Here is a 15908-nt window from a genome sequence, read left to right as displayed (position 1 = left end):
ATCCCTGTTCTCACGGAACATGCTTCTCATGAGATATTTACATTTCAGCCCATTCACTGATTCTTACATAGAAGGTAAAGCACCAGACAAGATTTTTCAAGTGAGCATACATCAGTACATTCAACAGGGCCCCACACAGTCGGCTTATTATCTTGTTCAGGTTTCCTAAAACAATGTAAATATCTAAGCCAAAAGAAAAAGGAAATAAGCTTGTGAGATCAGCTATAGGAAAGCAGAGTTAATAGCCTAATTACCTGTATCTTTCCTTTTGAAAGTTTTCATCTCTGTTTACAGAATTTCAATAAAAGCACTGTCAATTTTATAAATGAAAATCAATTTAAAATAAATTTGCATTATAATAACCTGTTTTTCAATCTACCTGATTGGAATACGTATGATTTAAAAAAGAAAAATAACCTCTATTTGTAGCACATGTGAAAAAAAAAGTTGTGAAGATACAAGTGGGCATGTATATAGTAGCAAATTGAAAGTGCTCACCTGTACCTTGCAGTTGTTCACTGTCATCAGCCTCCCTTCCTCGGGTCCAGAGCCTCTTCTCTATTAACCAGCCTTTCATTTATCACAGCCCTTCCTCCCACCTTACTTGCACCCTGATATGCTTTAAACTACTCTTTTGGCAATATCCAATTTGGATCCAGGTCTACCCTCTTTGACTCGCAACTGCACCAGCTTTATGACCAGCAACTTCACAAATTTGACCTGGCATCTAACTAAATTTCTCCTGCCCTAGAAATTCTGAATTCCTTCTTCCTTCTGAGACATCTACAGCTTCAGATTAGATCCTGGATCTGTAACGCTGCCCTTTTTATAAGACTTCAAGTGGCCGAAATCATTTAGGCTCCCTAGAAAACATCCAGCGGATCACCTGTTTCTCTTCTTCGATTTTACTTATTCAACCTTCACAAAACAATTATGCAGTGGCTGACACACCTTTAAATGCACAAACACACACACACCCTCGAATCTTAACAGAGATAAGAGGTGTTCTCTCCATATTATCACTCTGAAATTCAACCACTTTTGAAAGGATAGCATATTATTTCACAGAGTATTTTATTTAGTGTATAGCCAAATAACTGGAAAGTAAATTTTAAAAAATATTTAAATCACAGAGGGACATTTAAAAGACATGGAATTACTATGAGTAAAAAGGATAAGCAAAATAGTAGACATAGGATGCTCCCATTCAATGTAAAAATTATGTATATGAGTGTTCCACATATATGTCTATATACACACCTACATAAAGTATTACATATACTACACAGTTCCTAGTAAATTCTATAGTATATAATGTTTAACAGTATCAGGATAACTTTGAGTGGTAAGACTAAGAATAATTCATTTTGTTCTTGGTGCTTTTCCTTATCTCCCAAGTTCTCTAGAAGAGCTTGTTTTAATGCTACAATTTTAAAAATTCAGTAAGTGTTACAGGGAATATGATGAAGAATACGACGCGCAGCAGCCTTGAAGCACTCACATGTGGATTAATTTTTTGAAAATTCTGAGAAGTGCAGATATGCAAATTGAAAACAGAAGTGAAAAAACAGAGCCAAAAGAGGAGAGGAGAAGTACATAAAAACTCCAAATGAGCAAACCCTCAAAAGATTAGGTCAAGAGAGGGAAAGCCAGATAAGGAAATTTCAAAACCCTATCTTACCCTGATGGCCTACAACGGTAAGAACGTCATGTATGACAAACATGGCATCACAGAATAGAAGGAATGAAAGGAATAAGATGGTTAGTTAGGTTTTAGGGGGAAAATCTACCCAAACCGAATATCATACTTCAAACTAAACTAAACACTATACATCAGAATGATAAAGGAAGAAAAGCAACCCAAAAAGAAAAAAAGAAAGAAAAACTTTGGTGAATATCTCTCTTGCCTTTGGATTAAAAAATACTTCCTAAACTTACAGCAATGGGGAAGACTACAAAAGAAAACATAAATAGATTTAAGTATGAAAAATGCATATAGTAGTAGCCTCAAAAAAAATTACACGACAAAAAATTAATATAAAAGCTCACAAAAATTAAAATGAAAACAAAACACTAATATCTTACTAGAAAATGAACAAATACAAATGACCTATTCAAAGAGAAATAGTAACCAAATTTTTAAAAAAGTTCACCCTAAGAGTCAAAGAAACGTGAGTACAAAAAGCGAGATACTTTTTTTCCCTCAAATTCAAAGAATCAACAAAATCATAATATTGCTGAAATGCAACAATTAGCCAGACAATCTATTGATAAGATTATTAGCTGCATCATCTTTCAGGAAAGCATAGTTCATCAAGTATACATCAACTGCCAAAAAAGTTGATATCCATTCATCCAGGAATTCTACTTCTAAGATTTGATTAACCCCAGGGAAATAAGTGAAATATGGATACAGGAATAAAGCAGGGGAAAAAAAATGTTAGAACATTATTTTTACTTGACAAAAACTGAAAATCCCAACTTTGGAAGAACAGATATATAAAATATGGTACAGACAAGTAAGAAAATTCTAAAAAACCACTAAAATACATTTACAAAGAGTTCCCAATGACTTATTACATTAAGGGGAAAAACTTGTCATATTAAGTGGGGAACGTAAGCACAACATTGTATCCTCATCTAACATGATAAAAAGGCATGGGAAAGGCTGAAAGGAAATGATAAAATGTTAACAGTATTTGTCACTAAGTAGAGGGATCACAGATGATCTTTATTTTCTACTTTGGACTTCACTGCATTTCCAACAAAAGTCACATACTATTTTTATAAAAATAAATAAAGTACTCCTGCATAATCACAACCAGTTTCTCCTTTAAGTTGAGGACAGAGATTAAGAGTTGTACTAGAATAATTAAAATAACTTAGAAATGCCATTGGCCCAATCTGTTTACTTACCAACTGTAAAGGCTTCACCTAAAGTCCTCCACCCTCCCTGTGACTGCAAAGGAAGCTATACAGTTAGGATGGCTTTCAAAGGTTGCATCCAAACACTTATACTGGGAGACAGAAACATAACTAAGGGTGGGCAACAAACTAAGACATACAGATGTTTTATCACATATAGAGAAGAATATATCCAATACTTAATGCAAATCCTTCAAATATAGAGACATGCCCTAACACCCCAGCAATGGCCCTGTGCAGATCCTAGATACAAGGGTAAAAGGTCACAGAAGCACATCAGGTGTTTCAAGATAGAACTGTAGGAGAAGGCACAAGAGTTCATAAAAAACGCAGGTAAGAGAGATTTTTTTAGAGGTAAAATTGGGCTTTCCCCTTTTGACTGCTCACTTCTGTTAATTTTATCATTTGTCTGCAAAAGATGAGATACACAAAAAGACCAAGTCTGTTAAATTTCCTCAAACCATCTCCCCTACCACCAAAAAACAAAACAAAACAAAACAAAACAAAACAAAACAAAAAAAAAACAAAAAAAAAAACCCACTATGATTGGAAACAACAAGGAGAAAAAATTTTTACTATATTCCCTGGCACAATACAAACTGTGGGTGAAAGGTCTGGCATGACGTCCAACTTCATGAATTTGTCGTATTTCGTGGTGCTTTCTGGTTCATAGACATTAAGTTCCTAATAAGATTACTGAGTTCCCTCCCAGTTGGGAGTTTATGTCCATACTTTTGCCAAGACAATGGCAGGACACCACATACTCATAATCATTCAAGTATTCATCCATTCATTGACTCAATTAATATTTATTTAGTGTCTAACCATGTGCAGGCTAGATGGGGAAGGAAAATTTATAGCTCTGAGGTCTAATATTTTAGGACTGAGAGGCTGTATTCAAAGGTTAGTTAGTTTTTATTACTAGGATAGCTGAGGTATTTATAGCACTCATCTAAAATTTTTAAGTATAGAATTTCCCAACTGGTTGGCCATTATTTGGGGTGAGCAGGGGTGCCACAGATTAGTGTAAGGTCATTGAATCTCTGTGTGCACCAAGAACTGACAGTGGACTGAAAAAACATTGCACACACTTGTACCTTCTACATGTGTGCGTGCATGGCGGTGATTCACAGAAATTCGTTCTGAAATGAGACTGAATTCATAGTATCTTTTCATACTCATGTGTTTTCCCATTAAACAAATAGTAAGATGCAGTTTTTTAAGTATAAAAATTCAAAATTTCTAGAAAAAAATTACTTCTAAAAATAGTTGTAACAACTTATTGCTATGTAACAAAAGAATGTATCATTGGCCTCTCTACAACTCTAAACTGAAAAAGAGAAATTTAGCTTAAACTAAATCCCAAAAGCTAAAGATTTGCTGGAAAGTTTTGCAATATATTACCTCTCTGAATAACTCAGGCCTAACAGGATCATCTGAAATCAATAAATTCCCAGATTCTATCTTACTGGGAAAAGAATCAAGCCCTCACAGACAACTTTAATCACACCAAAAAAAAAAAAAAAAAGAAAGAAAGAAATTAAGAGGAAACCACTAAAAATATTAAGAACAAGACACCAAGATTAAAAAGGTTTACCACAAAATTTTATAATGATTCCAAGGAAGCATTTAGCATTATTTACTGGAATTATTCAATGGCATATAATCAGATGGGGAAATTCCTAACTTCCTGGCCTGTAAGGCGTCAAATTAGGCAGGCTCAAGAAAAACTCTCTGCTTTAACAAAAACATGGTATATTTAACACTATAGTAGCAAAGAGATTAATAATATAAATTATCAAACATATTTATCTAAACCAAAATAGATTTCTCATAAACAAGTACTACAAAGACAAGGATAATTTTTAATGTAACACATCATGCATGGACTAGATGCAAAACAGAGCATGTAAAGACATTCTGAACCATAGTACTTACACATTAAGAAATATCATTCTAATAATACAGTTTTACACTGAGCACTGATGTTTGCCCAACGTCTTCTTGTTGCTACTCTGATTTCCATTTTCTCTACACAGTCCACGAGCTCTGGGAGAAATGACCTGAAACTGCTCTAGAAGCAGGCCTGGCTGGCCTAAGGGTAATCTCATCACCTTTCTGATGACCGGTTCAGAAATCCAGAAGTAAGCCAGGGTCATCTCATGCCCTGCCACATGGATTGGTTCAGAGGTGGGCATGTCACCCTATTAAGACCGGTAAGAAGGAAGGAAAGTGTACTCAGGGCTTCTGAAAAAGAAGTTTCCTTGTTCTTGGAGAGGGAACCAGCAGAACTGGCTTGCCTCGTCCTCTGGATGTTGTGCTGGGCTGTGCAAACCGGAGCCTGAAGCTGCCCCTGCTGCCCTCCCCCTCTGAGGGGAGAACCAACTCAAGGAGGGCAGAGCTGCGGAATCTCGGGTTCAGAGAGACACATCAGCTGTTCGGCACTGAAACTGGAATTTACATCTACTCTCGCTGACTCTAAACCACAATCTGATCCCCAATGAATGGATTCAACATAGGCAGATAAAATTAAAACTGGAGGAGGGGAACGAGGCTGTCCGCTACTCATCAAAATCCACATTTCTTACGGGTTGAATTGTGTCCCCAGAAAAATTCCTATGTTGAAGCCCTAACCCCAGGTTAGGGTTTAGAATGTGACTGTCTGGAGAGAGGGTCTTTAAAGAAATGATGAAGTTAAATTAGGCCATTAGGGTGGGCCCTAATCCAACCTGATTGGTATCAAAACAAGAGAAAATATAGACACACAAAAAAAGACACCAAGACCATGTGACGCAGCAAGAAGAGGACCTTCTATAAGCCCAGGAGAGAAGCCTCAGAAGAAACCAAACCTGCCAACACCTGGAACCCAGCTTCTAGCCTCCAGACTGTGAGAAAATACATTTCTGTTGTTTAAGCTGCCCACCCAGTCTGTGGGATTTTGCTAAGGCAGCCTTAACAAACTAATACACTTAGGGCACACAGGCCACAATTCCCAGCCTCCTTCACAGTTAGGTCTGGCCATGTGAGCAGGGTGGTGTGTGTCACTCCTAAGTGTCCCATGCACACTCCTCCAAGTCCCTTTCCCTCTGGCTGGCTGGAACAGAGGCAGGGCCCTGAGCAGCCTCCACAGCCTCATAATGATGATGGTAACATGGTAATACCCGAACCCCAGCTGCACACGAAGGAGCACTGCCCGCCAACATGTCCACCACTGTTAACTGAGCAAAAAGTACATTTCTGTAGTGTCTGAGCTTTGGGGTAAATGTGTTGGAGCACCTAGACCACCCTAACTAATCCTGAGGCACAAGAAAGTCCAGGAAAAGTGGAAAGAAGGAAGAACAGAGATGCGTATGGTGGAAAAGTGCTGGTTGTAGCAGTAACTCTTAGCGGGCACTGCTTCCCCAGAGAGAGCCTCAGTGTCCAAATCCTTTTCAGCTCAGGGACTGCCAAGGAGGGGAGCACAATGCTTCCTGATCTTGCAACATACTTCTGGAGAAATAACAGGTCAAACCAAAAGACAATTCTGTGCCATAAATTTTCCTAGCAGGACACTTGTTAAATTTGGCCCAAACATCACTGAGTGTGCTCAAACACACTCTGAAAAGTCAGGACTGATACATGGCAATGGAAAACACCACAACTTTGGCACCTCCCTCTTGATGACAAGTTGCCCTGCCTCTATTGAAAGCTACCAAGAGGTATGCAGACAGCCTGTGGTTCCCACCCCTTGATGTTACAACATTTAAATATTTCTCTCTGTTCTTCAGACTTCTCAAAACAAATGAAACCTTGTATGAGTAATATTACAAAATGCCATACAATCATACAATGCATTTAAGGGAGGGGAGGATGGTAGATGAATAGGATTAGTCAGTTAAAAAAAATTAAATAATATAAAAAAATTGGAAATCACTGATCTGTATAGTTTTGTCCTGTAAGACCATAATGCCTACAAAAGAAGGAAAAGAACAATTTGAAAAATAAGTCTTTATTTCAGAGAAAAATCTTGTATGGTCATCAAAACAATATTATCTTTTTGGAATTTCATAAAAGGAGAGTATATCGCTGTATCAATTATTTCCTTGCCTAAAAGAACAAGTTTGCAAATTACGGTGGGAAGTTATTCTTTTGTACTACATTTCTACTCCATGTGAAAGATGGAGTCAAAGAGACTGGCAGCATCAGGTAGAGAACCACTGTTGAGTTTCTAGGAGACTGAAATCTCTCAGGTTTGGTTTCCTATGTGTAAGGCCCTTGCATCTCAAGGGAACACACCCACTCCCAACTCTCCAGTCATACAAAATCACCACAAAGGTCCTCCAAGGGGTGGATTCTACAGACCCTATCTGGTAGAGATAAAAATTAAAGACACCATTACCCTAATTTGGATTGTGCCCAAAAAGAGGTCCAAGTACATACGGCCTAAAGTATTATAATTTATAATCAAGCAATGAATATCTTCCCTCCTGGCTAAGAGGACTGTCTACTTCCTAGTTCTATCTGCTGAGAGGTGGCGCTGACCATCTCAAACTGCCAACTTGGCAAGGTCCTGGTTTGAAAATTTAAGGAAGCTAGCTTCCCAGTCTTAAATCAGCCTCTCCAGTGTCCCTAACCAAGAGTGTTCTATCTTTCCCTGAATAGCACTGGAAAAATAAAAGGGATTGTACCCACCGAGACCTAAGGAGAGCGCCCAGGCTAGCTCAGCGCGTGCTGAACCACTGTTGTGCGCCAGGCTCTCTGGTGAGCACCAGCCACGGCAGGGATAAGCCAGGCACTCCTGCTGCGCCCGCAGGATGACAGGGCACCAAAGGGCGGTGAGACTGAGAACCACCTACTGGAATCTGAGGCACAGGGAAATGCTATGAATGCGGGAAAAAAGAGTGTTTCCCAGGGACCAGGGGATGGCAGACACTACGGAGAAACTACTGAGTCTGGTAGGATTTCAAAAGGCAGGGAAGACGGGGTCAGCATTCTAAAGAGAAGGAACGATCTGCACGAGGCCCGGAAGTCCTGGGCCGGTGTGTGGGGTAACGGCAGCCAGCAGGACGGAAATCAGGCCCAGAGAGCAAGAAATTAGTTTAACACGAGGCCCAAAGCTAAATCAGGACTAGAAACTGAAAGACAATGAACACCTTACGAAGGAGTGCACAATTTAGAGTACAGGGAAGGGTGGGGTGGGAGGGGCATGTGATCCAGTCCTGATGACTTCAGACGCCTTTAGCGAATGATGCTGGGAACCAAAGTGGCCAGGTTACTGTCATCATTACTAAACAAAACCCCAGGCTTTGCAATAGCTGTGGTTCAATTGTGAAATGAGGGCAGGACCTGAGGTGGGGAACGGGAGAGCAGGAAAGCTAGATGACCCTGTGATGCTTAAGATTTTCTTTCTAATCAGGCGGTCATCAGGAAAGGGTTTAAATGGAGGAGACTTGTGCCCCGCAGGGTAGATTAAGCGCGTGCCCCACAACACTCTTAATTCTCACGGGAATTTAGGCAAAATTTGCCTAACACATCACCAGTGCTAAACCACTGTGATCCCTCCTCACTCCACGCCTATAATCCCCTCCCTAATTTTCCAACCTGATTTAGTCTCTTGCTGATTAAATATTTTAAGTCGATGAAAAGTCTCTTTAAAAGGGTTCCAGAACAACAGAAATGCTAAAAAATCTCCTATGGCTCAGAAGGTTTAGTGAGAAAGTCTATGAGCAGAGCCTGAACATTAGTGGGGGGGGGGGGGGGAGGCTGCTGTCCTTCTTAGTGGTGACCCTACAGGTCACAGAGCTGGGCGGGAGGTTGGAAGTTTTCTCTGGGGTGCACACTGCCACAAAATGGGCTGTCAGCTAGGCCCTATCTTTATTTTTTTTTTTAGTATTTCCACAAACTTTTATTTATTTTAGAAATTATACTAAAATACATATACATGACAAAATTTACCGTCTTAACCATTTTAAGTGTACAGTTCAGTAGACTTACGTAGATTCACATTGTTGTGCAACCAAAGAACTCTTTTCATCTTGCAAAACTGAAGCTCTCTACCCAGTAAACACTAACTTCTCTTTCTCTCCTCCTCCATCCTCTGGCAACCACTCTTTTAGTTTCTGTCTCTATGAATTTGACCACTCTAAGTACCTCAGATGAGTGGAATCATACAGTATTTGTCCTTCTGTGACTGGCTTATTTCACTTAGTATGATGTCTTCCAATTTCACTCATTATTTCTACAAATTTTGAGTTAGGATTTTATGAAGTAGAGAACTAAACAGAGAACTGGAGGTGAATTTCTGTTAGATGACATCTTGAGTGACACAGCCTCATTCTGTTCAGAGATTCATGTCTTTGATTTCTGAAGTACAATATTATTAAAGAGGATTAAAAATGCTTTCCAAGTATGTCTGGTAAGACTGGTTCTTCACCATGTCTCAAATTTCCTGATATAAACCCAACTGAATTATTTCTACCAGAAACATAATCAAATTACAGAGTAAATAATGTAATTAATACCTTAAATACAGTTACTTTCCTTTGAGCTAGGTCCTGTCTTAAAGGTACCTACAGGAAGTGAAATCCAAGCCCTTAACCCATCACCCAACCCGATGGAGGGGATGTAGGTGATGGTACAAGTTATGAGACACAAGATCTAGGCAGCAAAAACCTAACTAGCTACAGAAAACTTCCTTCCACATACAATCTTCATTCCACCTACAGACTTCACTAGCACAACATTACTGTCTGTTCAAGCCCACTGACTGACATGTGCCTAGGAGGAATGAAAACTTACCAACACTGTAAGATTACAACCTGAAGCTAGTTAATTGCCTGTGTCCCTCTATCAACGTTCTTATCCATGCCAGGTCTTCAGTACAGCCACGAGGATCTGGGTCTAAGGAATTTCAGAACCTGTGACATTTGACTTAATCCCCTTTGGAGCCACTCAAGGAAAACTGAGAACAACTTCTGCTCCAAGAGTCTCTTAAGAGCAAGACACACCATCAGCTGACCCATGCAAAGGCTCAGGACAAACACCAGCAAGGGTACAATGCCAAAGACAGTTTTTAAAAGGGCATCTGTATCTTTATATAATCTTTTCAATTTTTTTTTTAATGGTCATGTTTTCAGGTTTTAGTCCTCCAGGGATCTTAAAGAGGTTCAGATAGATCATCGTCTTCCTTATAATAGTCTAATTAGCTTTTCTCTTCTGAGGGGCTTACCAAAAAAGTAACAGAAAGGTCCTTCTCAGTCCAGCCTTCTGAATGTGAGCTCTGGTGAAGGATTTTGTGCAAGTTTACAGCGCTCTGAGCAGATGGCTTCAGAAAAGACTGAAATAGGAAAGGCTCAGCAAAACAGATTAATAAAACTTCTTCTACAAGTCTTCTTTAAGACTATTATATAATTTGACCTGTTACTAAAAAATGCTTACTATAAACTACTTGTGAAAAATAAGATGTTATGTGGGGTAGGCCCTTTTAAAAGTCTTTATGCGTTTTACACAAGAAGTCTGGAGATCTATCACTTACTTTAAGCTTTGTAATCAACAATAATTCTATAAGTATATAGAATTATCCTCCCTTCTTTTTGTTAAGAGAATGACTTGACTATGAAGAGCTTTATGGCCACATCATTTACTGTATGAGTAAATGCTTCAGCGCCCTCTACTGGACATTTGTTGCATCTAGTCAGCTCCTAACTCCTCTTCAACAAGCAGTTAGCTTTCAATGGTGGCTACAGCAAAGGCCACCCCATCTCTCCTTCAAAGCCACCTGTGCAACAGCTGAGCCAGGGGCCACTGCCACAAAAGGAAAGGATGAATCCTAAAGTGCTCTCCTGCCACTGCCTGTCCATGAGTCCTGTGGTCGTTGGCAGATTTCACAACCCCCACCCTGGGCCCCCTGCCTTGTCTGATCTGCACCCACCTCCAGGAACCAACCCTAGCCCCATTTCTACACATATAGATTTTTTCCTAAGGGCTAAGCCCCTATCACCCTCCTGCCTGTCTGCTTCATCTAGCCAGCTCCGCTGGGATGTGGGTATGTGGAGCGAGCAGCTCATCCATCAGGTATTATCCAGGTAAACAGGGGACAGAGGAAGAGCTTGGGAGGCACAAGCTCAGAGAGATGATGCCAATCCATTCCCTGCCCCTGAATGTAGCCAGATATGTGAGTGTGTGTGCATGTGTGTGTGCGTGCGTGTGTGCTGGGCATGGGGTGCAGAAGAGAACGTCCCCTTTCCCACAACCACGTGACAACTTCTCCTAACTTTTCAGAATCCCCTAGAGAAAATGAGGCTCCTTTAGTAGGATCAAAAACAAGCAACCTGAACCCTGTAAGCTCCCGTTATCTGGCCTACTTTCTATCAGAAAGGGAAAAAATTAGAGTCAGCATGGTATTCATTATTCAATAACAGAAGGAAAGGAGAGGAGGAGGTAGGAATATAAGTGGTGGAGAGTTCTTCACTTCCAAATCTTGCTAGATGAGGTTACTGTTTACTGAGTAATAAATGCTGGTTGGCTCCACATCAATCACCTCTTGAGTGAAAAATATTCTTTATAGGAGGATGTTGTAAAGGACTAAAAGTAATTCCTGTCATCAGAGAGCTCACAATTTGGTTGCAAAGACCAGACACATCAAAGGAAATAATTAAAAAATGAAAAAGTATCAAATCCTTTAGTAAAAAATATATATTGGAAATTCCATAAATACATACATACACACACAAAGTCCTCCTCTCTTTCTCATTAATGTATGGAAAAATAATCATCAAAGAATTAAAAACAAGGGAAAGTATAGCTCAATGGCAGAGCATGCACGTGCTCAGCTTACACGAGGTCCTGGGTTCAATCCCCAGTACTTCCATTTAAAAAAATGTATGTATATATTAAAAACAGTCATCTCTGGTGGAACTCCAGATCTGTACTATTTTTTCAGTACTGTTGGAATTTCCCACAATAAGAATGTAGTATCTTAACAAAGAAAACGGGAATAAGTTAAACATCAACTTATCAAGGATGCAGAGGAAACTGCTTATAAATATAATATTGTACACAGAATATGACATATGAATACAGTTAGATAAAAATACACAGAGAAAAAGACTGAAAGAAAATACACCAAATTATTAATGACCGTTTTTCCTCTAGGGGCTGCCGTCATTTTGTCTTTTTGCCTTTCACATGCTTTCTCATTTTCTAGAAAGTAAATCAATTTTTACTTAAAGAAATCCAAATGTTAAACGATTATTCCCCCTCATTTTAAAATATCCTTAATGAAAGTGCTTTGCCAATAACCACAGACTTAATGACCAACCTGGGATAAGCGCTGTGCTGATGAGGATGTCCACGTCCTTGCACTGCTGAGCAAAGAGTTTCATCTCGGCCTCAATGAACTCTTTGGACATCTCCTTTGCATACCCTCCTTGTCCCTCACCGGATTCCTTCAGGTCCACCTCTAAGGGCTCAGCACCCAGAGACTTGAACTGCTCCAAAGCTGCGGCCCTGGTGATCACCGATGGGAAAGCAGTGGTTACTTTAGGCCCTTAATACAGGAATCATGATCATCATTTACATACACATTTTTAAGAAAACTGTATATATTCAAAAGTGGACACTTCCTTTTAATGTCTTTGACCAGACCGTTTCAATTTTTTTCTAAAGACAGGTAACACTTTTATGACACTTTTTTTCCTGGAAAAAAAAAACTACATGAAATTCCAACTGTTGTAGTTAAGTTACAAAAGGAATTTCACTATTGCCAACTCCAGTCATCAATTACATTTCTTATGGCTCCACTGTCAATGATGATGTGAGATCTGACCTACAGTCAGATTTGACATCATTCAAATCACTCAAGTTGGAAGTTTTCATTTGTTCTGACTTATGGGGACTTTTCCCACATAAATGACTCTTTTACTTAGAAATATTGTTACAAAGTGATTTTTGCCTCTAGTCCTCATTAAATTGTGTCTGAGAAAAGCAATCTATAAATGACATAGACGTAAAAATGTGAAGAGCTAACACACTTAAAACATGTAAAAATATATGCAGTTTAAAAATAAACAAAACACTAGCCAAGCACTGGGTACTAGCTGGAAAACCAGAGCCCACAAAGCTCTCAGCTCTGTGGCAGACCATGTGTTTAACTCACAAACATCCATCCCACTACAGTGAATCCCAAACCTCCCTAATGGCAACAATCACTCAGCGTACTTGTTAAAAATTCAAATTCCCAGACCCACTGAACTACAATCTCCAGCAAAGAGGCCAGAAGCTCTGTTTTTAGCAAGAGCTGCAGGCAATTCTTGCCAGAGGGAAATCTGGGAAATGATGGTCTGAGCTTATCAGTCCCCCGGCAAATGCCATAGTCGGAGAGTGGACACAAAGGTAGAACGTAAAAGGCAGGGCAGAAAAGGTACATCATGGTTGAGCAAGAGCTTGTCTCCGTTTCTGCTGGCTGGAATGAGGAAGCGTGTAGCCCAGGTTGTCTGGGGAGGTCAACATGTAACCATAGGGGACATTAGCCAAAGCTGAGGACAGCAGAGACAAGAGACAGAAAGAACCTAGGCTTAGGTTAAAAAAAAAAAAAAGTAAGTTAAGCAGTACTCTCAGTAAAATTACATTTTTAATTAATGTGTAGAAAACAGAAATTATACTAAAATGTTAACAGTTATCTCTAGTAGGATTTTAGGGTATTTTATGTTCAGTTTTTGTGCTTTTTATGTTTTTCTGAATTAGGAGAATAAGCATGTATTATTTTTATGATCAGAATGAAAATAAACTGGATAAGTTATTGAATTGATTTATATTCTCTTTGTATTATGTAAAATAGGGCTATTTATTCCTATTTCACAGAGTAACTGTAAAGAACAAATAAAATAAAGCATATAGCACTATCCCTGGAAGAGAGGAAGCATTTAGTACAGGTGTCCTGCCAGCCGATTGTTTTTGTAAAGAAAGTTTTATTGGAATACACATTAAAAAAAAAAGACAAAAAAGAAAGTAAAGCCTTTATATTTCTAAACTTTGTAACAGAGACAACAGGCAAGATACTATTGTCATGAGAATTTTTAGTTACTTTTTAAAGAATTCAAAAATCACACTCCTGTAATATCACTGGGTAATGAGTTGTCCTTAAGTCTTTAAGACATTTATCTGGAAATATATACCATTTGGCTTTCCAACAAGAATTTACAATCAAGTATGTTTTCCAATATATTTAGACTTCATATTTATAATATGATACCCCCCAGTCTCAAAATAGTGATTCAATTAACTAATGAGCTACAATTCTTAAAAAGCATTATATCAGATCAGCCACATCTTTCTTCTTTGTATACTTCGGTTATCTTAATAAACTGTAATTAAAAATGAAGTTAAGCAACAGCCATATTCTCGCTGTCTACTCACTACATAATCTAAACCAATGACATCAACGTAACTTTTATAAATTCTCAGTAGTTAACCCAACACAGAGTTTCAAATCATCTCCAAATCAAATACATACATTTCCACTGTAATACTATTGGTCCACTACAATGAAAACTTGAACAACCTGCTTTCACCAGGCTTGGATGGTTTCAAAAACTTCACATTGGTAAACATTAAAAATAAAAAGCTAGGACTAATGATATGTTTAAGTCTGGCTATCCTTGGCTTGTGTCCTGGTTACTTCAGAAACATCTTTTCTCATTTCAGCCAGACAGCTTTTTATCAGTACATCACTTCTCTGAACTCCAGGTAAGCACTGTAAACCACATTCCATGGAACATTCTTTACTCTGAAATGTCATATTCTTTTCAACTGTGAATGGTTGCATTTCTTTGTCATTCTATATTCGAGATTAACCATGGTATTTACCCCTCTACTGACCTCAGCTGATAGTCAATAACTACATGTTTCAACCTCGAAAAAGTATTGGAAGACATAAATGATAACAATATTCAGCACGCATTTAATAAAAGCTAGTATTGTCTTCTGAAATGGAGAGCCATGTTAATCAAACTTCTCTTTAAAGAAAGTCCAGGAAAATGTTGAAATGTCTGCTTTAAAGAAACAGGCACTGATCATAATCAAGGGCTGTCACTCAGGGGATCTACTGCTGCCCAATGCGCTTTACCTGCTTCCATCCGTTCAGTGCAGAGCATGACTCTCATCCCCCATCTGTCTCCTAGATCTCTCCCTTTCTTCACACTCACAAAATCTTTGTTCATGCCCTACCGAGTACCTACATACATTCTGAGCAGAAACAACACAGCAGAGCAATGTGTTAGAAAGTCAGGGCAGAGAGAACTCTGGTCCACATTGCTAATCTACGTGAAAATTCAACACTAAATACGAGTAGTCCGTTTACAGTTTCTTTTTTTTATTACATCGGCTGTACTGCGTCTGAGTCCTTAAATTCTTTTTCCCACTAAGTAATACATTTTCACTTTGAGTGAACTTTGAGAAAGTGGAAACACTTTTAAATGGAAAGAGCTTACAGAGCAGTTTCAATGTGCTGCTTTAATTTATAAATTCTAAGGAAAGCATAATTTCTACTGAAACAAGATAACTTACCTTAACAGCAATCGCTAGGAAAGCACTCACCTTGTGTCAAATCCCCGAACAATGGCACCCATCGACTTTGCTGCACCTGCAGAAGCGAGCCCAGCGACACCCCCGCCAACTATCAGAATCTAGGAAAGAAGGCAGAACCCATACGTTCAGGTCACGATCAACTGCCTATGAAAATCGTCAGCTACAAACTATGAATGCCTTGTATACAGCATGCACTAGCACACCAGGTGGCTAGCCCTCAACAGTACTGAGTCGGACAGACTTGCCCTTAACCTAATCACTGCTGTTTTTAAAAAGTTTTTTATTTTTTTTTTTAACTGCTGGCAAAGGCCAACAACCTTCACTAAAGATAGCTTGGCAATCAGCATCTCGGTGTAAAAGCTACATACAGCACCATCAGTGTCATGTATGTTAAAGACTGACAGGTTTTTTTTCCCACT

At 39.0% G+C, this 15908-nt stretch overlaps 1 protein-coding gene across 1 annotated transcript in view; it reads right to left on the bottom strand.

The window, feature by feature from the left end:
- The window catches only part of NNT (nicotinamide nucleotide transhydrogenase), a 72340-nt gene that overhangs the window by 43526 nt on the left and 12906 nt on the right, over nt 1-15908 (bottom strand). Inside the window, 2 exon segments of the mRNA XM_032471784.1 lie at nt 12224-12411; nt 15499-15587. Of these exon segments, the coding sequence (XP_032327675.1) occupies nt 12224-12411; nt 15499-15587 (277 nt within the window).

The sequence above is a fragment of the Camelus ferus genome, chromosome 3, assembly GCF_009834535.1.
Source record: "Camelus ferus isolate YT-003-E chromosome 3, BCGSAC_Cfer_1.0, whole genome shotgun sequence".
Taxonomy (NCBI): Eukaryota; Metazoa; Chordata; class Mammalia; order Artiodactyla; family Camelidae; genus Camelus; species Camelus ferus.
The sequence above is the reverse complement of the archived record's forward strand: the minus strand, read 5'-3'. Positions and strand labels throughout refer to the sequence as shown.